Source organism: Xyrauchen texanus, chromosome 33 (genome assembly GCF_025860055.1).
Source record: "Xyrauchen texanus isolate HMW12.3.18 chromosome 33, RBS_HiC_50CHRs, whole genome shotgun sequence".
Lineage (NCBI taxonomy): Eukaryota > Metazoa > Chordata > Actinopteri > Cypriniformes > Catostomidae > Xyrauchen > Xyrauchen texanus.
This window is the reverse complement of record NC_068308.1, coordinates 3,073,056-3,099,172: the sequence shown is the minus strand read 5'-3', so window position 1 is coordinate 3,099,172 and position 26,117 is coordinate 3,073,056. Positions and strand designations below refer to the sequence as shown.

The following is a 26,117-nucleotide window of genomic DNA, read 5'->3' as shown; positions in this document are numbered from 1 at the left end:
CTGACCATAAGGACTGTTCAATTTATGTTCCCTGCAGGAAAATCCAGCTTAAGCTGGTAGCTACTAGCTTGAGCTGGATTTTCCAACAGGATTCTCTCAACCCCAACACTGCACATTGTGTATATCTCCCTTTTCGGTCACACCCAGTTCAGGTCTTGGAGACTCCACTAACGAGCAGAGGAGTTGAATCAAGTTTATTTGATTAGGATGATATCCAAATTGTGTAGTGTTGGGGGGGCTCCAGGAACAGGGTTGAGAACCACTGTTCTAGACTAAAGCCAATTTCTGTATAGTCTAATCAACGCTTTACTTACAATATCGGCTATAATATTGTAATACTTTTGAATTCTAAATTATTTATTAAATATATTAAAATGTCTTTTCTAAGGCTGTAGATTTAATGCGATTAATGATCGATCATGTCCCATGACTGTAATAAGGAAGATTCCGGAGCAATTCAAGCTTGAAGTACCACCTGTTTTGTCCAGGGGGCAGCAAGCAAAACTTCAGCTGTACAAGCAGCACGTAGCTTATAATGAGAACAAACCAATCCTTCAGCGGACGCGTCTAGAAGGTACCTAAAGTCTCATGTGAGCACATCGAATGTTTACACACTGTTTTATGTATTTAGAGTCCTACCCCTAACACTACATTAAACCCTAAACCAAACCCTAGTATCAGAGAGAGAGACTCATTCAGATTTAGGCTGCCGTAGGAGGTTACCTTCTAAACACAGACCCTCTTCATAAGACAGCACAACACAAGGATGTGTTCTTGCATTCAAAATACAGCTTGATGGATCAAAATCCAAACTTAGGGATCAAGACGCGAGTATTAAACTGTTGACGTAGTGGCCTTAAAATGTTACTTTTATGAAGCAATGCAAACAAAGTGAGACGCTGCAAAACGCGTCCGTCTGACGCAGGTGTATATTGGCACATCCTTAGACAAGCATTTATAATAAATCTCGCACTCACAAATTCAATTGCAAAATGGATTGCTGTGAACCGTTGGCTTAATATCTTCAATAATATTCAAATAATAAAAATGCATTGGATTCTAAAGCCCTTTTTGTTTTGTATCATTAATTCGTAACTCCTCTGCCACAAAAATATAATGCATTTTAATTATCTCAATACAAATTCTTTATATATTAGTTTGTATCATTTCAAAATAACAAATTATTGAATCATTATATTAATAGTTATTTGAGGGCACACCATTCATTTATAAATCGACTGACAGACCCAATTCAAACAATCAAAAATTGTTGACTTTACCTTCTCAATGGTGCTCAATACCTCCAACCTTTGCTGTTGACTGTCTTTGTGCTCCTGTACAAAAAAAAAAAAAAAATATATATATTTTTTTTTAAATGTACCTGTATGTTGAAAATGATTGATATATATATATAGATATATATTAGTAGACTCAAACTGAAGACAGTCCATCTCACCTCATGTGTGTGTGCATGAACAGCATTAATCGCTCGTCTGGGAGAGAAGCAAGTGGACACTGCGACTTGTCCAAGCGAACCTTCAATGTGGACAACTGCAGCAATACAAGAATTACTGACATTAGTTCATAATGTCACTGAATAAACACCGTGAATGTAACAGTAGGAATTAAATAGTTGTGCCGTGCCAGACCTGGGATGTACGAGTCAGTTTTGGTCACATAAGGTGTGGTGAGTTTAGGTGGTTCCTTCTTTAACCGGTCACCCATCTCCTCCTCAGCTTGTTTAGCTTCCATCCTCTGATAGTATTCCTGCAGAGAACCATCACTACACTAACTTTTCCCAAACTTGTTGAAATGCTTTGGCATTTCTAAATTTTTACACCTTTAAAAACCTAAATGCTCGGTCAAAATTAGACTAGAATTTGACTAATTGGATGATTTGGGAGACATGCCACCTCTCAAATGCATGACTCCTTCGATGAAAGCCATTTAGACAGCAAAAGCAAGGATACCCAAGCCCCAACAGACCTGCTCGTAATGGACCAGACCTCACAGCCCTTTTCCACTGATATTGCAATGGTTCTTGTGCTTGGCTAGTTCACGGCCAGGGTAATCTTGAGCATATCGTAAATTGGCTGCACTTTTCCACTGACTTGAAAATCCAAACGGTCAAGTAGGAAACAAAATTCGGAAGAAGCCAGACTCCAACAAATACACAATGATGGCAAAAGCTCTTTGTTGTACTGGTGAAAAAAACTTGCATCACTAATTCCCGACATACGATTTAAAAATGCATGATATCCAACAAATTAATAAATTTTCTAAACAAACCACAAAAGGGTGTCATTAGTTGACTAACAAATTTATTTTATTAAAATGAATTACAGAAGTTGAAATATATTTGTAAAATCACTGGCTTCCATCATCTTTCCCGTCAATACGCCCCTTCCAACATCCCATCTTGGCAACTCGTGTATAATCTAGAATTCCTGAATCTCCCACTCATAAGTGCTACTTTGCTTGACCGTTCACGTGCTTGGACTTTGAGCTTGATATTGCGACTCCAATTGAAGCAGACAATATTTAAACAAAGATAAGTGCAACCCAGTGTTATTATATTGCTCAAGATTGCCAGAGATGATACTAAGCTCAAGACAAGTAACGAAATTACATTACATTATTTGATCTTTTAAATGTGGCTTAACTTGCCAAGTTCTATAAACCGTAGCAGTGAAATCGTTATTAACATTGGTGTAGCAGATGGTTATATTTAGATTTTTGCCATAGCATATATTATATTTACATCTCGATTAAGAATCCCACCAGTTTACTTTAGATGGAAGCAATCAGCAAACAGTTCGAGAATTCGCACCGGCCCAGGAACCCGCACTCTGACCATGTCGTGGAAACGGGCTAACAGAAGTCAGGCCTGCGGAACATCCCTCGCCTGTTTAGTGCTAACATTAGGAATGCACCGATAACCATCGGCCGATACCGGACCTATACCAGTGGTTTTCATAATCAGTTTAGAATATCTATACCTCACTGAGTGATGCCAATTATATGTAAAGAAACAAACCAACTACACATTTTAAAACTATTAAGAAAAACTGTTAACTAATATACTGGATAATGCTGCAGCAAAATTAACAGTAATTCCAGTATAAGTGTTCAGTAGAAAGGCAGTTTTTTTTTTTGTAAAAATCATTCAACTTGCATCTGGACTTCAAAGGATTTAGATCTGTATTTTTTTTTTTTCAATTTAGTTATAAGACATCGGTCCAACTTTTCGGAACCCATTAAACAGTTATTTGTAAACGATTAACGATACATTATCATTACTGACTTTTAGAATTTTAAGAACAGTAATATTTAAATAGTGCACTTTTTAATCACTCGTGCTTTTATTTTGACATACTGAACTCTTCAGGAAGTCCTTGTGTCTGTTTGTTTCGCTTATTGAAATTCTGGTAAAGGGCACCTCTGGTGCCATTCTAAATGTATATTATAAGTGAACTTAACTATTGAGAATCTACATCTGAGATGTTGTTAGAGAGTAGCGCTCAAATATTGCGCACTGCGTGAAGGCTAAAAATAGCGGCAAGTTTGTGTGTAAACAGAGCAGCGCCATTCAATACAGTGCTGGCGCTGCACGTACATATTATACATTCACTTATTAAACATCCTTTTGTGATTCACAGAGCTAAATCGCACATATTTTTTCATTTTTGTAGCTTAAAGGAACAAACATGACTAACACACTGTATCGGATCTGGATCGGACAGATACCCGATCCATCTAAAAATGTCAGTATCGGAGCCGATCCTGATCCAGGTATCAGGTATCTATTTAACATGATTTCAGAAACATTTTGCATCATTTGATAATCCCGACATCTACCAAGGAGTGTTGTCCTCCCATCTCTATTTAACACATTCTGCAGATTTACTCCCAAAATTAGCACAGAAAATGCAGAGTAGTTCAAAGTCTGCCGGGAAGTGATATAATGGAGACAAGTGCAGGAAAGATAGTCATCGATTTCACCATTCTAGATCATGTTTCTGTAACAACTTACATGGATAATAAAACAGCGATGTGTGGAAAACTGTGTCAGAAACTATCAGCATTGAGTTTAATACATTGAAAGATCGATCTTGTGTTGATATAATGAGTATTGAGGAAGTTTATAACACTTTCCCGCCCAGAATGCTCATTTTTAGCAGCAAGTGAACCGATTTCTTATTAAATTAGATAATGTACCAGAAATTGTCGACATTGTTAGAGTTTAATTCATACATTAACAGAATCATAATAGGATGCAATGAGCACAGCTGTAGTTTCTATAAATGCATGACCATTATTAGAGGCAAAACAAATGATTCCTTGTCAAAGAATATATATACATTTTACTGGCAATTTAGCTCATTGGTGATCAGATTTTCTGAAGCTACGGCCAGTTGTGCAGCCAACCAATAACGTTAGGGTGACCTCAGTAGGAATGCCCAATAGCAACGACAAATAAAAAAGAGACTAGTGACAAAAATCGCTGGCAGTGCGAACTGGGCATAACCCCCAATGCTACTCCTTGACCTCAACATCAGCAGCAGCAAATGTGAATCTTAAGAATCTTGCAGAACACACCACAGATGTCGCAGATCCTGAAAATGTTCACTTGGTTAGCTGGTTACATGTTCAAAAAACAGGACTGTGGTGTGTGAGAAAGTCAATGCTCAGCAGCTTTTACATCAAACCACAAGATTGTGCTCACTGACCTGGTAATAATAGTCATCTAGATGTGGATTCTCACTCTGCAGTTGGATCATCTGCAGTCGGATTATCCACTCCTTCTCTTTATCAGACATGATCTGTGAATAAGGGTCCCAGCTAACTGGCTTCCTGGAAATCACATCAGTTCTCCATTTATAGGAGAGCACCAGCTTTATTGTCCATTATAGGCATTGCTGTTCGCATTCACCTGTGCGGTCTTTGCTGCCGTTGACTCAAAATCCGTTTGTGCTGCGGGTGGAACTGAACGACTGGACCTGGAGGTCTAAAAGTCAATGTGTGACAAAGTCTGTTGAAGTTGTGGCAGGGCTTGAAGGCATTGTCACATTTATCTTTGCACGGTGAAATTATGTGGGTAAAAAAAAAAAAGGTGTGGGCGGAAGGAAAACGAATTAGGAAAAATCGAATTAGCAAGCAGCCTCTTTTTAATGCTGCACTTTATGCTCTGTGAGAGTGAAGATAAAAAGAAACTTGCTGCTAAAATTACATCCTTCTCCATTGTGAATATTCAATGTAGCAGTGTTCGAAGCGCCGTCCACACAGAGGTCACTGTCAAATTTCAAACTAGAACTCCACGTGAAATCCACAAGGGGAAACTCTTCACCACAGAAATCCATCAAGTGAATTTGAACATGTGGATTCTCATTGAGATGAGGATTTCACCTGCTGAATTTCGTTGTGCAAAAGATAAGTGACCGTGCCTTTAGAAGACTTGGAATATAGCACTCAAATTCATATAAACTTTTATTAAAATATTTTTATGGTGCTCTTTTCCATTTTTGGAGCCGGAGAGCTTCTGTGCAATTTCATTGAAAGCAAAAAAGCAGATTAACAAAACATCTTTAGTGATCCACCGAAGACTGACGTCATTACATCAGGAGTAAGTGATCCTGTAAAGAGTGATCACCCACCTGAAGCCCTGCATTATATTGGAGGATGGGCTGTAAAATGGAGCAGGTCTGGGAGAGTCTGTTCCGAATCGCAGGTGCATGTGTTTGGGAGTGTGGGGCATGGGGCTAGAGAGACGAGGACAGGACATTGACAGGAATCCTCCTGGCTGTGGAAGAAAAAGGTATTAAAAGTGTGTAAAAACAAGATTTATAACTTCCAAAATGATGAGAATTGTATGCACATGGCACAGGTTACCCGGTTGTAATGCTGCTGGGGTGTAAAGAGTCTTTGGGGTCGGAATGGAGAGCTAGGCATCATGGGACTCATTTGTGCCTTGGCAACAAACAACAAAAAAAAACTTAAAACTGTACATTTATTTCTCAAGCGCAACAGTAAATATTGCATCTAGATAAGTGTAATTTAAGGAAAACACCAGTTACTGAAGTATTAAACTTCAACAAACAACTCAACGCACAACGCTTAGACATATTTGTTAGAGGGGTGATAAAACCGGTGAAGTAAATCCCATTGTCCTACACTAGGAGGCACCTGAGCCATATGTAGAGCAGAAAATCATACAGACTTGTGAGGTGGACTCTTGACGTGGACCTTTAAGTAATTAAGGCTGTCAACAGGGCAGAGAAACAGATTTAGAAGAAGTTTTCACTGCATTTTACGGAAATTCAAATTATAAAGCCTTTATTTCAGGTAGGGGGGGAAATCTAAAAGTCATCTGATAAGAGACACAACCACCGTAGAACTCTACCTCTGGGGGGCTGTTCACTTTTTTTTTTTTTTTTTTTTTTTGACGCAGTCAATTTAAAACCTTCAAAATGCATCTCAAGACACCCGCATTTTGTTTTATTAGTTGGACTCTGCTAGTTTTAGCCTGAGAACACTTGGCACACATTCAAAATTCAAATGCTCATTTTTGCATCCGAATGTGCATTTTTCTTAAATTCAATTAATATTCAAATTGTAATTTGAAAGCCTTAATAAGTAAACCTTCAAAAACCCAAACACCTAACAGGGGCAGGATTATGATTTGAGGTACCAAGGGACTGTCCAACTGGGGGACCTTTTTGCTGTGACCGTTTGTCACCAAAAATTATATTTTTCAGTCTATTGATGATATTCGATACATCTCAATAATGGTTTATTTTTATTCAACCTAAATTATCTAATTTAAAGAATTTAAAAAAAAAAAAAAAAGCATGTTTTTCACTAAATGAACAAATTGCTTTTTTTTGTGTACATATATTTTACAAAAGAAAAATATATATATTTTCAATGATACTGAAAAACTATTATTTTGAGGATTTGTTTTATCCAATAGAAATATAGGGTCACATGTACTTCATCTGTACCTTTTATTTTGGCGAAACACTGAAAGTGCACTGTAGTGTCAGTGTGTATTTGGCAGTTTACCATGTTTCTCGTAACAAAATCTTGTGAAACTTAGTCACACCCTTTCTGTGATGTTTGGCATTGTGCAAATTAGTGAACCTGCAGCACATTGCCATCACAGTTCACATGAACTCAGACTACAGAGACAGCTGAAAATTGGATCATGAGCCCCGGCAAGTGAACGTACAACAAGCATCACTCCTTGAGCTTTTTATAGTCCATCTGAACGAATGCTCAAGATTAGCATAGATGCTCCAATTATTCTAAAGTCTCATCAGTAATGACAACTGATCCTAATGTTCTAACTTTAAACAGGCAGATTCTCAGATGCTTGCCTTTTATTTCACCTGCAGTCTGCAGGTGGAATAACGAAAATTAATGCTGAAGCAGCATCACCTGAACCTTAACTTAAGAACAAATGTGGATAAAGCATAGTCAGTAGTCAATAATTTATTAATAATTTATGCTGCTCGCTTGCAAAGTAAAAGGTAAATACACTGCAAAGGAGAAATGTGACAAAACTAAAACGCTTCTTATAATCAACAAGGCAGAGACATAATTTGAATAAGTGGTTCACTGTTGTGCAGACTGCTTAATTTATAAAAGGAGCATTTGTAAGAACGTAGAAAGGTGTCTGAAAAGAATCAGGGAGCTCACACTGAACTGCAATGATTCACAGCTTTAGTCGCTTTGCTCGATTTCTGTGTACAATAATTACATTGGAATACTTTTATTTTTGTCATGACTAACTGGGCCAATGTGAAGTTGATTTACTGATGTATAAACAAAAACCATTTAGTATGTGTAGCCTACATAACTTTCCTATAATGTTTGGGCATTTTTGACCGTAATAATTTTTTCCAATGTAATAAAAATTCTTCCTTTATCTGAGCAGTACAAGACTTGGTGACTTTTCTTCCTTTGCCATCCGAATGAACACGCACGTGCACACACGCACAAAGCCTAAGCAGTTGTAAAAAAAGCATCACATTTACAGTTCTGTGAAAATAGACCTACCATAAGAAAGACCTACCATTTTTTTTATGTCAAATACAATATATAAATCAGCCACAGTGCAGAACAAACACATACAGCAGTGAAGAGTGAGACTAGAAAACATGAGTACACACACACACACACACACACACACACACAGTGTACTGTTAAAAGAATCATTTTAGACTCTTGTTGACCGTTCTCGCTGACGTTGCAGAAATAGAAGCCATTCTAAAAATAAACTCCGCAAAAAACAAATGTCCCTTCAGAACCCTGTATTTTAAAGAATTTTGTAAAAATCCAGATAACTCTACAGATCTTTATTGTAAAGGTTTTAAACAATGTTTTCCATGTTTGTTCAATTAACCATAAATAATGAATGAACATGCACCTGTGGAAGGGTTGTTAAGACACTAACAGCTTACAGACGGTAGACAATTAAGATCACAGTTATAAAAACTTCAGACACTAAAGGGACCTTTCTACTGACTCAAACAGCAAAAGAAAGATGCCCAGGGTCCCTGCTCATCTGCATATACGCGTCTTAGGCATGCTGCATGGAGGCATAAGGACTGCAGATGTGGCCAGGGCAATAAATTGCAATATCCGTAATGTGAGATGCCGAAGACAGCGCTACAGGGAGACAGGAAGGACAGCAGGTCCTTACTAGACATCACCAGCAACAATATCGCCTAGGTGGGTTTGTGCTCCTTCACTGGACCAGACAGGACTGGCAAAAAGTGCTTTTCACTGACGAGTCGCGTTTTGTCTCACCAGGAGTGATGGTCGCATAAGCGTTTATCTTTGAATGAATGAGCGTTACACCGAGGCCGGTACTCTGTAGCAGTATCGATTTGGAGGTCCGTCATGGTCTGGGGCAGCGTGTCACAGCATCATCGGACTGCGCTTGTTGTCATTACAGGCAATCTCAAAGCTGTGTGTTACAGGGAAGACATCCTCCTCCCTCATGTTGGACCCTTTCTGCAGGCTCATCCTGACATGTCCCTCCCACATGACAATGCCACCAGTCATACTGCTCCTTCTGTGAGTGATTTCCTGCCAAGACAGGAATGTCAGTGTTCTGCCGTGGCCAGCGAAGTGTCCGGATCTCAATCCCATTGAGCACGTCCGGGACCTGTTGGATCTAAGGGTGAGGGCTAGGGCCATTCTCCTAGCCAGAAATGTCCGGGAACTTGCAAGTGACTTGGTGGAAGAGTGGGGTAACATCTCGGCAAGAACTGGCAAATCTGGCGCAGTCCATGAGGAGATGCACTACAGTACTTGATGAAGCCAGTGACCACACCAGATACTGACTGTCACTTTTGAATTTGACCCCCCCTTTGTTCAGGGACACATTATTCTATTTCTGTTAGTCACATGTCTGTGAAACTTGTTCAGTATATGTCTTTGTTGTTGAATCTTTTTTATGTTCATACAAATATTTACACATGTTAAATTTGCTGAAAATAAAAGCAGTTGAAAGTGAGAGAATGCCTGAAAGTGGAAGTTTAGAAACCAAAGTAAAACCTTCAAGAATGCCTGTGCTTTTTAACAAATTCCAGATAACCTGAAGCCCAAAACCCCTACTACCTGGTAATGACATCTTTGGTTGAAGGAGCCCGTGAAAGGTTGACCTCTTCTTCCCCGACTCGTGGAATAAGGCCAGAGGGGACATGAAGTTCGGAGAGACAGGAGGGACCCTGCAATGTGCCGATCGGTCAATCACGCCAACAATTGCCTGGTCCTGATTAAGCAGAAAATCAAAAATGGTAAACAGCGGGACATGCTGCATAGCTGCAAAAGACACATGTCAGACTTGCACCTGAAGTATAGACGGTGAAGATGATCTACTGGAATTTAAAGATGCTATCATCCACTGTGAGGATGACAGAGACAAATTACACCCCAGGCTGACTCAAATAGCGCAAAATATTGCAGAATATTGAAGTCTACACACGGTTTTTGAATTGAGATCCTCCCAGTATGAGCTGAGGCTGCAATCTACAATAGCGCTATCAATACTCTGGAAAAACAAAAGCAGAAGACAAAGTTACCACCCAAACTAGATTTGCATTTCCAAAAGGACATTTCGGTGCTTGAAGAGAAGATGCAGAAGAGGAAGGAAGGTGGTGGAAATAGTAGTAGAAGTGAAATGCATTGCTGTAGTTTATAAAGTAAAATGACGTAACAGAACATCATGTGAACCTTAAGGCTGGGTCGACCCTTCACAGTCTTCACCACAGCTGGATCTTCAAACAGCTCTCCTCGCCCGGCTCTCCCTCTCTGAGAGCATCCCACTGATGTGTAGGACTGAACGTGAGGTTCAGGTCTGGAGGGTGAAGGGTAACTGCGAGGTGAAGGTGAGCTGGGTGGTGGTGGAGGTGAAGACTGTGGTGTTGGCGAGCGGTCATCACACAGCAACAGGAGATCCGTTGGGTCGGCCTCTGGTCCATCAGCACTCACGTCTACATCTGAAGTATTATGCACAACCAAGTTTGAGTGTTATACATTATTCACTCAAGTGTAAAGCGATTATAATGTCAAGCAACAAACTACTTTATTTCAAGGTATTCAATACTGAACTCTCATTAATAGTTATTGAGAGCCCAAAGCTAGATTAAAAAAAAATATATATATATATATATAGTTCACCCAAAAATGAAGATCATCCCGCAATTTACTCACCCTCTAACCATCCTAGGTGTAAATGACTTTCTTCTTTCAGTCAAACACTTTTTGATGGATGAATGCTTTTTTGGGCTTCAAAATCAAATGCACCATTCATTCCGATTATAACGTTTGTAAGAGCCAGGATATTTCTAATATAACTCTGTGTTTGGCTGAAAGAAGAAAGTCATTTACACCTAGGATGGCTTACATCTCAAATAATTCACGAGTTTTAACAGAAGAGTTAATGAAAGCGCTTTTATATAAATACAAGCTTCACATTTCTGCCTTTAAACCCTCCAAATATTGGCATCATTCACATCCATTGTAAATGCCTCACTGTGACCTCGTTTTTTGCCTTTTTTATTTGAGGAATGAGTCAAAATAATTTTTGTGGTGCACAACATTATTTTAAAGTAAACTGTCCTGCTTTAGACCATTGGCTCATTTTGAAATGTGATCAATTCAATTAGGATTAGTTACAAACCATTCCACAGTTTGCATGTTTGCAATCCAACGCCACAAAGTTAAATGTCTTTTAAAAACAACCAATTGTGTAGTCAATTGAAAGTCGTGTAATTAAATAAAAAGAAAAAAAAAATATGGTCATCACCCTCTTTTTTCAACTTTGTTTGATTCTACTTTAATATACTATGTCATATATGATGCAAAATGTAATGATACAATAGTGCTGCTGTTAAACCTAAACCAAAGGTCTCCTCGTTGTAGAAGTCGATTGCCTCATCTTCTTCAGCCATTTCCAGCAGAAGTCCACAATCGTCCTCCCCGTTATCACTCCACTGATCTCCATCCTCTGGCCAAACAGCATCAGGAACAGAGTCCCCCGGTTTCACCTGAAAACACAGAAACACCTGAAGCATAATAAAACACTGCAAAACTATCATTTACACAGCACTAAACATGCTCGAACTATTTCACACTTACAACATGAAAAAACATTTATGGGTCATATATTTATAAGTGTTAATATTTTACAAAAACATAAAAATGAGATCAATCTGAAACTGTATTTTTTCTGAATGTCAGACTACATAGAATATTAATATTAACAAGACAATTAAAGACGTGAACTGCAAAAAGCTAAAAGGTGATTACTTGGGAACTAAAACATTCCAATATTCATTTTCACTTAAACATTCATATTAATATTAACCTAAAAACGCTCTGCTTAAAACAGTTCAAGTCCATGATATCTGTCAATTAAATGAACTAGAATCATAAACCCCCACCTGTCCTGCATCCCGTATTTATTCATGTAATTATTCATAAATAAAGTCACTCCAAACAGCTCAATCCTTTCACAATGATATTTCATCATCTACTTACGGGATGTTCAGAATCCCCCATTGAAATTCTGTTTAGTTCACTCTCTGTGAAATATTTCGTTTCGATACTGAACTCGTTGCGCGTCTACAGCTCCGCGTGCTGTCACACGTGCTTATCAGTGTTTGTAAATGAACGCACCTGCGCGCTTCTACACGTGCTCCTCGCGGAGGGGTCGAGCTACAGCGTGTATTTTCATAGGTCAGATATGTCTGAGAGCAATAAGAAATTCCAAGATATTCCCGAATGGAAAGCATTATAATTTATGTAATATAATGTTATTTTAAAACCTATAAAAAAACAAAAAACAAATCTAAGGTAACTATTTTATCAAATCAAAAAAATACATTTAATAAACTTGCTGACTAGCTTTACTGATTAGTAGATTATTTAAACTTTATGTATTGATTGCAACCCTGTCCTGTACACATTATTTCATTGGCAATATGCTCATGTAGAATGTGAATTATAAAACCAGGTTTAAAGCTTTCTCGAACAGCGCTGGATAAATAAACTTGCTTAACATATTTACAGGGTTATTTTGTTATTTATTTGTAAAATATGAATTATTTCAAACTTCTCAACTTATATAATATGACATATTTAGTCCCCTGAATGATATCAAACACATTACAATTTAATATCAAAAGGAATTTATTAATGCTGATTTGATGTAAATAAAATGTATTGTAAATAATACAATTATTGTCAAATAAAATATTGTGTTGACAGATACTAATGGGGTGATATAAGTTATATATTCTTATAAATAAATGGAAGGAGATTCACAAATATAAAATGCCATAAATAAAACATAAAACACATAAGTTAACCCTTTAATCTCTGAAGCTGTTTTTAAAGATGTCCTGTTTCAGTAGTTTAACGACTCGACAAAACGACTCGACAAAAAAAAAAAAAAAAAAAAGTGTTTGATATCAAATCAAAAGAAAAAACTGAAATACAGGCCCTTTGTTATGACACTTGTAATTTAGTTCAGGTTCATCCCATTTCTCTGGATCATCTTTGAGATGTTTCTACACTTTGATCCACCTGTGGCAGATTCAATTGATTGGACATGATTTGGAAAGGCACACACCTGTCTTTATAAGGTCTCACAGCTGAAAATGCATATCAGAGCAAAAACCAAGCCATTAGGTCAAAGGAACTGCCTGCAGACCTCAGAGACAGGGTTGCGTTCAAGTGTTCTTAAGAAATGAAATTAAGAAACTTCTTAGGATAAATTGTGAGAAGTTCGTAAGACCTAACCATTTGATAACTTTTCATTTGACATGGAAGAAAAGAAACAAAACCAAAACTTTAGTAGACAAGAGGTTCTTGTAGAGGAAATTACTGCAAGGAAAAAGTTCTCCTTGGGAAGCTTGATAATACGTCGGAAATTAAGAGGCGGGTAAATGGGAAAGGGTGGCAGAGGCTGTCTCCGCTGTGCCCAACTCTGATAGGAATGTGGATAGGGGGAGAAAAAGAAAGTCTCAACTTTCTAATGTTATAATTATTATGTTTCTATGAACTCTAAATATCGCGGGGAGAGAGAGTGTTATATGCAGCGCATCTGTTTTAATTAGCATCATTGGACACCACATTAATAAGCTTCAAAACAACATTTATAATTTGGTGATAATATTTACATGGTTTCAAAACTGAAAATAACAATATCATTAATCAAAAAACAGTCAAAAACATGTTTTGGTCTAAAATCACATTTCTACATAAACAGCCCATTGCGACTTCAGACTCAACATGATAGAACGCATCACATTTAAAACAACCCACTTAATTCATTAAACATCTTATCTTTTAGGCTTAAGATGTTATTTATGATGATTTTTAAGAAAATTAAAATCAGAGAAGTTGAACGCTTTCTCTTAAGAACAATCTTAAGAAAAGAGATCAGAACTTTCTAAAGAAGTTTTTTCGGGAATACCAAATATTCGTAACTTTTTTCTTAAGTTTGAAATTAAGAAGAAAATAGTAGTTAAGAAGAATTTGGATCCTGGAGCTGGCCACCCATCCAAACTGAGCAATGACGGGAGACGGGCCCTGGTAAGAGTGGTGTCCAAGAACCTGATGGTCACTCTGGTTGAGCTCCTCATGTGTTGTGATGGGAGAAACATACAGATGGACAACCATCACTGCAACACTCCACCAATCTGGGCTTTATGGCTGAGTGGCCAGACGGAAGCCTGTCCTCATAGCAAGACACATAAAAAGCACCTAAAGGACTCTCAGATTGTGAGAAACAAGATTCTCTGGTCTGATGAAATGAAGATTGAACTGTTTGGCCTCAATTCCAAGCATCATGCCTAGAGGAAACAAGGCACCTCTCATCACATAAGCAATACCATCCCAATGGTGAATCATGGTGGTGATAGCATCATGCTGTTGCATGTTTTTAAGCTCCAGGGACTGGGGGACTGGTCAGGGTTGAAGGAAAGCTGTATGCAGCAAAATACAGATATGTCCTTAATGAAAACCTGGTCCAGAGCAGTCAGGATTACAGACTGGGGTGAAGGTTCACCTTTCAACAGCACAATGACCCTAAGAACACAGCCAACACAGTGGGGGACAACTTGGGGATAACTCTGTGTGGCAGCGGGGGCGTGGTCAAGCGCCCGTCCGGGAGAGAAAAGCGGTAAGGGCGCTTACACCTGAGCTAAATTATGTCTAAACACCTGTCTCTAATTTCAGTGAGTACGAGGAGAGCGGCATAAAAAGGCAGCGAGAGGGCCCCAGAGGGGAGAGAGATGACATGCGAACCCAGTGTTTGGCATTGTGTTGTATTGTGTATGTAAATAGTGAGATTGTACGGAACAAAAAGGAATTAAAAAAACCTTACCTTGTGGTGAAGACCTGTTTCCTGTCCTCCTTCCTTGGGAAGTGTTACACTGGTGCCGAAACCCGGGAAATTAAAGGAAACATGGAAAGTGGTCGCCCCATAGAGTCCTCCCAGCTGGCAGAAGTCCTCCAGTCCCTCGCGACGCTGCATCAAGGCCACCAACAATCCCTGCTTGAGCTCCGGCAAGACCAAGATCGGCGGTTTTTCGAAATCATGCGGGCTCAGGCAGAGGACCGGCACGCCATCCGGAGCCTCCTCTGCCAGGGGACGCGTCAGCCACAACCGCGACCCCGACACTCACGCTACGCTGCCCCCCCCCATGCTACAGAAGATGGGGGCAGCAGATGATCCTGAGGCCTTCCTCGATTTGTTTGAGCGCTCAGCAGATATCTGGGGCTGGCCCCGCGAACAGTGGGCAGCCCGCCTGATTCCCCTCCTGTCCGGGGAAGCTCAACTTGCGGCACAGAAGCTGCCGGCGACGAACCTCCTGGCATACATCGATCTGAAGAGGTCTATTCTGCAGTGGGTCGGTCGGAGCCCGGAAGAGAATCGCCAGCTCTTCCGGGGCATGAAGCTAGGAATGTCCGATCGCCCCTTCGCGTTCGCTCAACGGCTCCGGGACGCCTGTCGGAGGTGGCTGCTCATGGGGGACCGCGACGTCGAGGGAGTAATTGACCAGGTGGTACTGGAACAGTTCGTTCAACGGCTGCCTCGGAAGACGGCGGGGTGGGTCCAGTGCCATCTGGTTATGCAATGGCGGTTATCCAGCGCCATTGCATAACCATACTTTGCTATGATTAAAGATCGGTTATATAGAGTGATGCAGGACGCTCAAACAAAGGAGGAAGTGACACAATTATTGGTTCCACGAAGCCGCCGGGAAATGGTTTTCCAGGCGGCTCACTACAATCCTATGGCCGGTCACCTAGGGGAACGGAAAACACTTCTCCGTCTAATAGCCCGTTTCTATTGGCCAGGCATTGGCGGTGACGTCCGCAGGTGGTGTGCGGCGTGCCGTGAATGTCAGCTGGTAAACCCACCGGCCACCCCAAAAGCGCCATTGCGCTCTCTACCATTAATCGAGGTCCCCTTCGAGAGAATTGGGATGGACCTCGCCGGGCCATTAGAACGGTCAGCACGCCGGACATCGCTCGTGTTAGTCCTAGTGGATTACGCGACGCGATATCCGGAAGCAGTGCCTCTGAGCAACATCTCCGCACGTAGTGTTGCAGGGGCACTCTTCAAGATAATCTCCCGGTGGGGATTCCGAAAGAAATCCTCACCGATCAAGGCACGACTTTTATGTCACTGAACACTTCGCGAACTTTACGAGCTCTTGGGCATCAAATCGATTCAGCACTAGCGCTTACCACCCGCAGACAGATGGCCTAGTGGAACGATTTAATAAAACGCTCAAGAACATGATTCGTAAATTGCATTACCGAGGACGCTTAGAAATTGGGATAAGTGGCTAGACCCCTGTTATTTGCAGTACGAGAGGTCCCACAAGCCTCCACCGGGTTCTCCCCGCTTGAGCTGCTGTATGGGCGACGCTCCGCGGTGTCCTTGACGTCATCCGCGGCGTGGGAGGAGGGACCTTCTAATAGTAAAAATGAAATTCAGTTCGTTCTCGATCTTAGAGCAAAACTCCACACACTGGGGCGATTAACACAGGAGAATTTGCTCCAAGCTCAAGAACGCCAACGCCGGCTGTATGACAGGGGTGCTCGGCTACGGAATTTGCACCGGAGATAAGGTACTCTTATTACTCCCAACATCGAAGCTCTAAATTACTCGCCAAGTGGCAAGGACCCTTTGAGGTCACACGACGAGTTGGGGATCTCGATTATGAAGTTAAACGCATCGATAGAGGGGGCGACGCCAAATTTATCACCTCAACCTCCTGAAATTATGGAGGGAGGAGGCGGCCTCTGTGACGCTGGCCACGGTAGTTCCGAGAGGGCGGAGCTCGGGCCGGAGGTAAACAAAAACTTCAATCTCAACACTCCGGTTACTTGTGGAGACCAACTCTCACCGCGGCAACTCACAGAGGTTTCTGAATTACAAAAGGAATTTGCGGATGTGTTTTCCCTCTACCGGGCCGCATAACTATCATACAGCACCACATCGAGACCGAGCCGGGCGTGGTGGTGCGTTGTCGCCTTATCGCTAATCCGAACATAAAAAGAAAATAGTACGGAAGAATTAGATGCGATGCTTGATATGGGCGTAATAGAGGAATCTCACAGTGATTGGTCCAGCCCGGTTGTTCTTGTTCCCAAGAGTGATGGGTCTGTTCGATTCTGTGTGGATTACAGAAAAGTCAACGCGGTGTCTAAATTTGACGCATACCCAATGCCCCGGGTTGATGAACTGCTCGATCGGTTAGGTACTGCTCGATTTTATTCGACCTTGGATTTAACAAAGGGTTATTGGCAGATCCCCTTGACACCAATGTCCCGTGAGAAAACAGCCTTCACTACGCCGCTTGGGTTACACCAATTTGTGACGCTTCCTTTCGGTTTGTTTGTGGCACCAGCCACGCTTCAGCTGACTCATGGATCGGATCCTCAGACCGCGACACCGCGTACGCCGCTGCCTATTTAGATGATATTATCATTTATAGCAATGATTGGCAGCGGCATATGCAACATCTGAGGGCCGTCCTGAGATCGCTGCGGCGGGCGGGCTCACGGCAAACCCTAAGAAGTGCTGACGATTGCGGTGGAGGTACGGTATCTGGGGTTCCACTTGGGTCATGGCCAGGTGTGCCCCCAAATTGATAAGACCGCGGTGATTGCGACTTGCCCTAGACCTAAGACCAAAAAGGGGTGAGGCAGTTTCTGGGGCTGGCTGGCTATTATAGAAGGTTTGTGCCTAATTATTCGGACGCCACCAGCCCGCTGACTGACCTCACTAAAAGGGGGCTCCAGATCCGGTCCAGTGGTCGGAGCAGTGCCAACAGGCGTTTATGCAGGTTAAAGCCGCACTTTGTGGGGGCCGCTTCTTCATGCACCTGACTTCTCTCTCCTTTTTATTACAGACGGACGCTTCAGACAGAGGGCTGGGGGCCGTACTCGCGAGGTGGTGGAGGGAGAGGAGCCCGGTGCTGTACATTAGCCGTAAGCTCTCCTTAAGGGAGACTAAGTACAGCACCGTGGAGAAGGAGTGTTTGGCCATCAAGTGGGCGGTCCTCACCCTCCGTTACTACCTGCTGGGGCGGGCCTTCACCCTCTGTTCGGATCACGCCCCACTGCAGTGGCTCCATCGCATGAAGGATACTAACGCCCGGATCACCCGTTGGTATCTAGCTCTCCAGCCCTTTAAATTCAAGGTGGTCCACAGACCGGGGGTGCAGATGGCTGTCGCCGACTTCCTCTCCAGAAATGGGGGAGTGGTAGGCAGGCCGGATGACGCCCCGGCCTGAGTCGGTCGGTGGGGGTATGTGGCAGCGGGGGCGTGGTCAAGCGCCCGTCCGGGAGAGAAAAGCGGTAAGGGCGCTTACACCTGAGCTAAATTATGTCTAAACATCTGTCTCTAATTTCAGTGAGTACGAGGAGAGCGGCATAAAAAGGCAGCGAGAGTGCCCCAGAGGGGAGAGAGATGACATGCGAACCCAATGTTTGGCATTGTGTTGTATTGTGTATGTAAATAGTGAGATTGTACGGAACAAAAAGGGAATTAAAAAAACCTTACCTTGTGGTGAAGACCTGTTTCCTGTCCTCCTTCCTTGGGAAGTGTTACACTCTGTGAATGTCCTTGAGTGGCCCAGCCAGAGCCTGGACTTAAACCCAATCGAACATCTCAGGAGAGACCTGAAAATGTCTGTCCACTGACGGCCCCCATCCAGTCTGACAGAGCTTGAGGGGATCTGCAGGGAAGAATAGCAGAAAAGCTTGTCGCATCATACCCAAAAAGAATTGAGGCTGTTTTCGCTGCTAAAGCTACTGGGTCAAGGGTCTGAATACTTATATCAGTGTGATATTTTAGTGTTTTCTTTTTAATACATTTGCAAAGTTATAAAAAAACGTTTTTTTGCTTTGTCATTATGGGGTATGGAGTGTAGATTAATGTAAAAACATTAATAATGTAAAGCATTTTAGCATAAAGCTGCAACATAACAAAATGTGAAAAAATGAAGGGGTCTGAATGCACTTTATATAAACAAAGTGTTAAATATAGTTCATTAAATAAATCTATTATTGCTTGTGAATATTAGAGGAAAAAATGGAGTCTACACGATATACAGTAGCCTACCTGCGTACAGTTGCATCCTCTTCAGTACAGCGAGAGACATTTTACAGAATGAGTTCTTGAAGAAATACTTAAATTCTCTCTCTGTCCTATGTACCTCTACCAATATAAAGTCATTTGTGTAGCTCAGCTGGTAGAGGATAGTGCTAGCAACGCCATATTTGTTGGTTTGATTCTGTCAAAATGTATACATGAATGCACTTAAAGTTGTTTTTGATTAAAGCATCTGCCAGGATTTGCAGTTATCAGAGTACCAGATTGGCTTTTGTATGATTGATTTCCTGTGTGGATGATTTCTGTTAAATATTCAGGATCAGAGTTGGGTTGGACATACTTTCATGTTCCACATGTTCTAATCAACTGCACTTAGTTTTATCATCTGAGCAACTAATACTTTGCATTAAATAACTGGAATAGGTGATCAGAGATTAAATTTAATTGCTTCTTAAGAATAATTGACTGTTAGATATGCTAATTACTGTCAAAAGAAAACTACACATATCTCAACACAGTCAGCTTATTCTTGTTCTGTGTTTATCTTATTAAAGAGGTAAACAAAAACCTACACCACTAATACCAACATTATACATTACATTTAAATGCTGTAGTATTATACATGCAGAACAATTGAAACGATATGACTTGAATCTAGAGTTTTCAACCTTTGCATTCCCGGAATTCTTCATTGTCATAAATCAAATGGCCCAGGCATCCTCATTGGTCAGAAAGGCCCCTCCGCAACTTGATCTCCTGATCTTCCACACAGAGTTAAAGCAGACTTCTCTTTTGTAAGGTTACAAGGACCATCAGATTTGCACAACTCTAAGACATTTCATCTTAATATAGCCTTGCTAGATAATGCTGAAAATCACTTTGAACTGTGGTAACGTTTGTACCTGACAAATTAATGATTATAGCCTGATGTACCTCTTTAAAATGTGTGTTGCGACGTGCAATCACCTATAACTGATAAATATAATCTTTTTAATGTTGTATGATTCATCTCATTCTACTAAGAATGGTAACTATAAGGTTTAACTTGATAAAATACAATGATGTGTAAAACCAGTTTGATTTTGTAACCAAGGATTTTCATGTTTTGTTACCTACACGTATAACATCCATAAAAAAATGTCATGTTTAGTATGTATGCATTTGTTTGGGTACATAGAGAAAGCTGATGACAATGAAAATCATGTCTCTTGTAACATTAAGCAAGATATAAAAGCTCATGATTAAATATGCACTAATTTTGAGCGGGAAAACAGTGAGAATCTCCAACAAAGGACCATAAATTGACTGTCGGAAAAGACAGCCCAGTCGACCACGTGACTCTGAAAAGTCACTTCTGATTGGCGCAGGACACCTTTGGGGATGCAGCCAATTTCAGTTCAAATAGTTCCAAACAGGAAGAACACGTCTTTCTCTTCCTTCTCTGCTCTTCTCCTGTCTCTTCTCTTCTGCCTTCATGTGCTTCATCGTCTGCTCCGCTGACTGCTCAGACTTCGCTCTTACTCTTCCCCATGTGAGGTCCAAGAAGGGTCAAGCTCATCACTCTCTACGGTTCACAAACCCATGAGAAAGCCTCGCTTCACAGCTAAAATCATCATTCATACAGACAATAAACTCGATCATACAGAAGTCAAAAACATAGACAGAACTAACTTTCGACCAAGCGCCAAGAAACAAGCAACACAAAGAATGCAAGGAAACACCACAAAGACACGCAAGTACATCTCCAATATTGTGCTCAAAGTGCTGGTGTATTAATTAAATAATTTGGGTAATCTGATAGGAAATCGATGTAGACTCAAAGAAGGATAAATGGTTCTTAAGGTATTGTCAACAGACTCCGCAAAGTTCATTTTCACTGTACTGATCATTTTATTTCACATTCTGTCACTTTTCGCCAACCTGTACTATGATAAATAATCTCATCCCTGTTTCTACAAGATTTCGATTCAAAGCTGTACCTAAATGTACATCATGCTAAATGTACCTTTTCAATAAGCCATGAGAATTATATCACACCAATAAGTGAATTAATCATAATTCACTTATTAAAGCTAATTCCTCACAGTAGAAATTGTGAGCTGATACAACTACACGTTGTATTATGATTTAAATGGTGGAGAATCTATTAAGACAAATAACCTAGTTATTGTTATTTATCTAATTTATAATGGTTGTCGAACGCGACTAATTCCGTTATACCTTTCATTACCTAATAAGGTACATTAAGGACAGTTTAATTTAGGTCATAGCGCACATATTTCGAGACCCTAAATTCCCTTCTACATTTAGCATACCAAACATCCATACTCACTTATAATGGAGTGAGAATGAGGTCAAAATAAAGTTCACTTCTAAATGTCGCATTTCCTTTATTCCCTACATATATTGGTGGTAGAATGTATGCAAAGTATCCAACATATTATGGTGTGAGAATGCGGGCATTTTAACTGATCTCATCCGCATCTCTAAATTATAAATATAATACCCTACAATGCATTACAGCATAATTAAGTAAATTTTTCATTAGGAAGTGTTAACTGCTAAAAAAATTTTCGGTCTGGAGGTTTCACATGACTATTAAAAAAATTTTGTTTTTTGAATTTCAAAACTATTTGAAATGTATAAGAAAAAGACTATTTACAAATGGAGAACTTTAGTGTCAAGATGAAAAGGTGTCACTTTGGTTGTAGTGTCAGAATTTAAGAAGTGTGTTGTTACACTGACTCTTGTTCATAATGTGTTATTTGTACTAAAAGTTATATTTGTAAAATTTTCCATGTAGACCATTCATGTAGTTGATTTTTTTTCAGTCCCCTGAAATATTTATTATTTCCTGTCAAAACAATGACCCTGACATATAGAAATTGTAATGGCAATGTCTCCATTTGCTAGTTTGTTTCCTTGTTGTCACATTCTAACCCTGCCAAAACTCCAATTCCATTCTTTTTTTGCAATTCACCCTCTGCTGAGCTCCACCCCCCTTGGTTAATGTTGTTTGTGTAACAGGTCCTAATCGACCCCTTCTGAGCAGGATTCGAACCGGCGTCTTTGTGAGCTTGTGCTATTAGAAGATTTTAAGAACAAGTTGCCAGAAAAAATGGTGTTGTATTTGAATGAGCAAAATATTAACACACTCATGCATGCTGCTGTTTGTGTGGATGAGTTTGTCTCGACACATACCATTTTTTTCGTTCCGTCTGCACGCCTGCGAAACTCCTCAATTCGTGCTCGATAAAATATATATATATTTTTTTTAACTATTCCGTTGAGTCAGACTGTATCATATGTATTTTTTTTACTGTCATGAATTTAGCCACCTCATTTCTGTTTGCATCAGGTTTGAGGAAAAAAAATCAGTCCTCGAAACAGCAGATGCTGAAAGTCAAGGTGGATTTTATTTTCGTTCAACCATATACAGTTAGTATACTACAGATCGAAACTAGACAACGTTCCTCCAGGACCATGTTGCTACATAAAAACAACATAGGACAAACACAGAACCACATGAGACTACACAGATTAAATAACATTTCTACACGAAGTCCACGTGCAAACGTGTGCAAAAAATATGGGAGAGTACAATAATTACTAAAGGAACAGGACAATAGGCACAATAAGAGACAGTGAGAGACCAGTGCAGTGCCGACCAGTACACACTTGTAGTCTGAGTAGTGCAAAAAAATGACACTTTCTAAAAATGCCAAATGTGAATATATCTAATGAAATAGTGTTCTATGGACTTAGCAGTTATTGTGGTAGCAGCCAGGTATATGAATATAAATTAAAGTGCCATGTGGACATGTATGAAAGTTGGATGGTGTACATGTGTGTTTGTCAGTCCAGTCTCTGAGTATTGAGGAGTCTGATGTGTAGGGTGTGAACAGGTCAGGTTTGGGGAATGTACAATTAATATTACTGATCGAAATCAATGATTAATCATACAGTGTGACCCGAACACCCATACATGTAAAAACGCCCCAAACGGGCTTATATAGTCCAAGAGTCTGCTTCAAATATATATAGATAATTAAACACAACGAATTATGATTAATTAGAAATATACATCATATGCAGACAGGCTATATTAATTTTAATAACACCTCAATGGAATTGACCCGTAGGCTACCGCAACCAGTCAGTTCGTCCCACGAACCACTTTATTTGGTACTTTTGATCAATTCTCCAGAGGGGTTATTCCTAGTTATAAGCTCACTCATCAAAAGCACGTTAACTTACTTTGATAATATCAGCTCGTAGCTTAAAATCGCACATTAAAGAGGCTTTGTTTTATGACCAACAAACACAGGCAATTACGCGTATAATTGATTTTAATACAAGGCACTATGATATATCACTACACTTGACAAACATACATGTAACATAGAATAAACATAAAATAAACAAAATAAATGCAGTAAGGGAAAGTGAAGAATTATTGGAGGTATGGCAAACTTATTACAACAATTAACCCTTTAAGAGCCAGCAACTGGAATTACACACTTTAACGCGTTGGAATTTCAGGTGAAATCATACTTGCACACTAGACCTTTTTGTGTTGCTTGAGCGAGACTGCGTGTCCTCGTGGCGTTCTTGAGACAGAGGACTTCGGTGCGGTGTTTCCAGAGCGTGGAGGTGAATAGTTGACGAGTGTTCCGGGGAGTTGCCGAAGATCGGGAGAAGAAGTGAGAGAGTGTGAGATGGCTTGAAGAGATCCAGGAGAAGTCCAAGGGAGGTCCAGAAGTGAAGTTGGGAGTTGGAAAGACAAGGCCGTAGCCTGGCGCACGCTTGGGAGTCCTTGAGGGCTTCCTAGTTCAGCATCATTCAGCAAGAGGGCAGGAAGCAAGAGAGAAAGAGGAAGAAGATCGGAGCGTTCGAAGAAGAGAAGAGAGAAGGTCCGTTGTTGGTGCAATTTATGCCCTTAGAAAATGTGTCCCACCTCTCATTGGCTCGACCAATAAGAAGAGTGGAAGTTTCAGGCGGGAATTTGGTTTATTGCCCCTTTGTTCGGTCACGGCTCATTTGCATACTTCATGATTTGGTCAGACCTTTGCTTTGAACAACTCAAAAGATGGTAAAAACCTAACAGAACACAGTTCTAAGGTTATCTTATATGTATATTCCGTTAGGACACATCGTAAGGTTTAATTTGATACCAAGAAAAATGTGTTTGGTATCACTTAAAAGGAATATACACCCTTGGGCTATTAAATATGAAACCTCAGGGTTTAAAACTACACACATGTTAAACCATTCTACTAGTTTTGATCTAACACCAAAATACACAGCACACAGGGATTAAAACATATTTCATTAAAACTAAGCCCTTTTAGGCTTTATAAGAAAGACACACATTTTTACGTTCAAAGTTTAACATGGTTAAGCACGTGGTGAGCGGCTAGTCACATGAGCAAGGGGGTTTTTGCAGGCACGAGGATTTTCTGTCAATGGCTGGATTGTCTCTCTGACAACAGTTCCTTGTACTAACACAGACCATTTCCGTGATCTTACAGAGGTCCTTTTGTCTCCAAAATAGCCGAGTCCATGATTCTCCATTCATTGATTCCTCCAGACGCTACAGTCCCCCTTTTTCGTCAGGTGACGTCCCTGTTGGAGACATCATCGGACGACAATCATCACAATGGCGGATGGCAAGTGAATCATGAGGTTGTTGTAGTAGGTGTTTATTCAGACGGAGGGCTCAATTTGATGAGGTTCAAAGTGATCTCTGTTGTGGTCCCCTCTTTCCGGGGGTTCCGTCGGAAACCGACGGACATGGCTTTCGTGAGCTTGGCTGTGGATGTTTGCATCTCGTTGAGCCTCCTGTACAGGATGAAGGCCAGGCCTAGTGTCAGGAGGTGGCTGATTCCCATAGAGATACACAGCGCAGTGTCCGCTGCGGTCCAGGCTCGGACAACAGGTGAGGTGGTCAAGATGGGCATTCGAGACAAGGCTTGGAGGGCTGTGTCGATAGGAGCAATGTCAATTAACTGGGAGCCCTCTCTTTCGATCCATAGTTCCAGTTCTGGATCTAGGGTGAGGTTTTGATTCTGGAAGAAAGATGGGATTTCCAGTTCTGTTTCGTACTCTTCACCTGGGAGATGGTATAGTGCCAGGTCATCGAGGTGGAGGATTGCACCTTTCGGGACTTGAATCCACATGCTCTGGTTGGGCAAGGTGAGACGGGTGGCGGTGTCATGCTGGTCGTAGGTGAGTGTAGCTGCGCGCACAGGAGTGTTAACGAGCCACCTGTCGCCTACGATCTCGGCTTGTGTCTCGCTGACTTGAGTGCGAGGCTTGGCATCGCGGGGCAGCGGGTATCGCTGCCCAGGTGTTGCAGCCCGCAGATTCCGCCAGTGTTGTCTCTGAGGAAGGGTTTGCTGGGGCAGAGGTAGTGAATGTCTTTGGTCAACGTGCACATGTGCAGATTTGGGGCCAGGTACAGCCGTGGGTCGCTGTCGTGGTAGGCCACCACGTCTGGGGTGTGGATCTTTATGTGTGTGTTACTTTTCCAAAACCCGATGTTGACAATGTCCTTGAGTCGGTAGATTTGGCTTGACTCTATGATGGGTAGGTTCAGGAGAAAACCCACTTCCCTCTGCTCGGGGTCGACGTAGAGTGGGATGGCGCTACCCAGAGAGTAGGCAAGGTGTAGTTGTAACGGGTCAGTCGTTGTGGTGATGGCGGAAGCCAGCACGGTTTGTACAAGGCTTAAGGGTATCAGGTTAGTTTGCATTGGCCCCTCCCCGCTTTTCCCTGTCAGCCATATGTCGTTTTATTAGATTACGGTGGACCCATTTGAGAACCGGCTCTTTCTGTCTCCGGTTTAGTTGGATTCGGTACGCCTCTGGGGAGAGTTTGTCAATGATCTCATGGGGTCCCGTCCAGTGGGGCAGTAATTTCTTTGACAGCTGATGGGAGGCTGTGCGGGATGGCTGAATTAAGCTAT

General features: G+C 41.1%; 1 protein-coding gene across 1 annotated transcript in view; it reads right to left on the bottom strand.

Moving 5' to 3' along the window:
- patl2 (PAT1 homolog 2) overlaps positions 1–26,117 on the bottom strand; it is a 42,351-nt gene that overhangs the window by 10,811 nt on the left and 5,423 nt on the right. Inside the window, 13 exon segments of the mRNA XM_052103487.1 lie at positions 1,281–1,334; positions 1,457–1,551; positions 1,650–1,767; positions 4,731–4,854; positions 4,934–5,008; positions 5,655–5,800; positions 5,890–5,967; positions 9,628–9,700; positions 9,702–9,781; positions 9,860–9,913; positions 9,995–10,060; positions 10,243–10,508; positions 11,408–11,558. Coding sequence (XP_051959447.1) covers positions 1,281–1,334; positions 1,457–1,551; positions 1,650–1,767; positions 4,731–4,854; positions 4,934–5,008; positions 5,655–5,800; positions 5,890–5,967; positions 9,628–9,700; positions 9,702–9,781; positions 9,860–9,913; positions 9,995–10,060; positions 10,243–10,508; positions 11,408–11,558 — 1,380 coding nt within the window.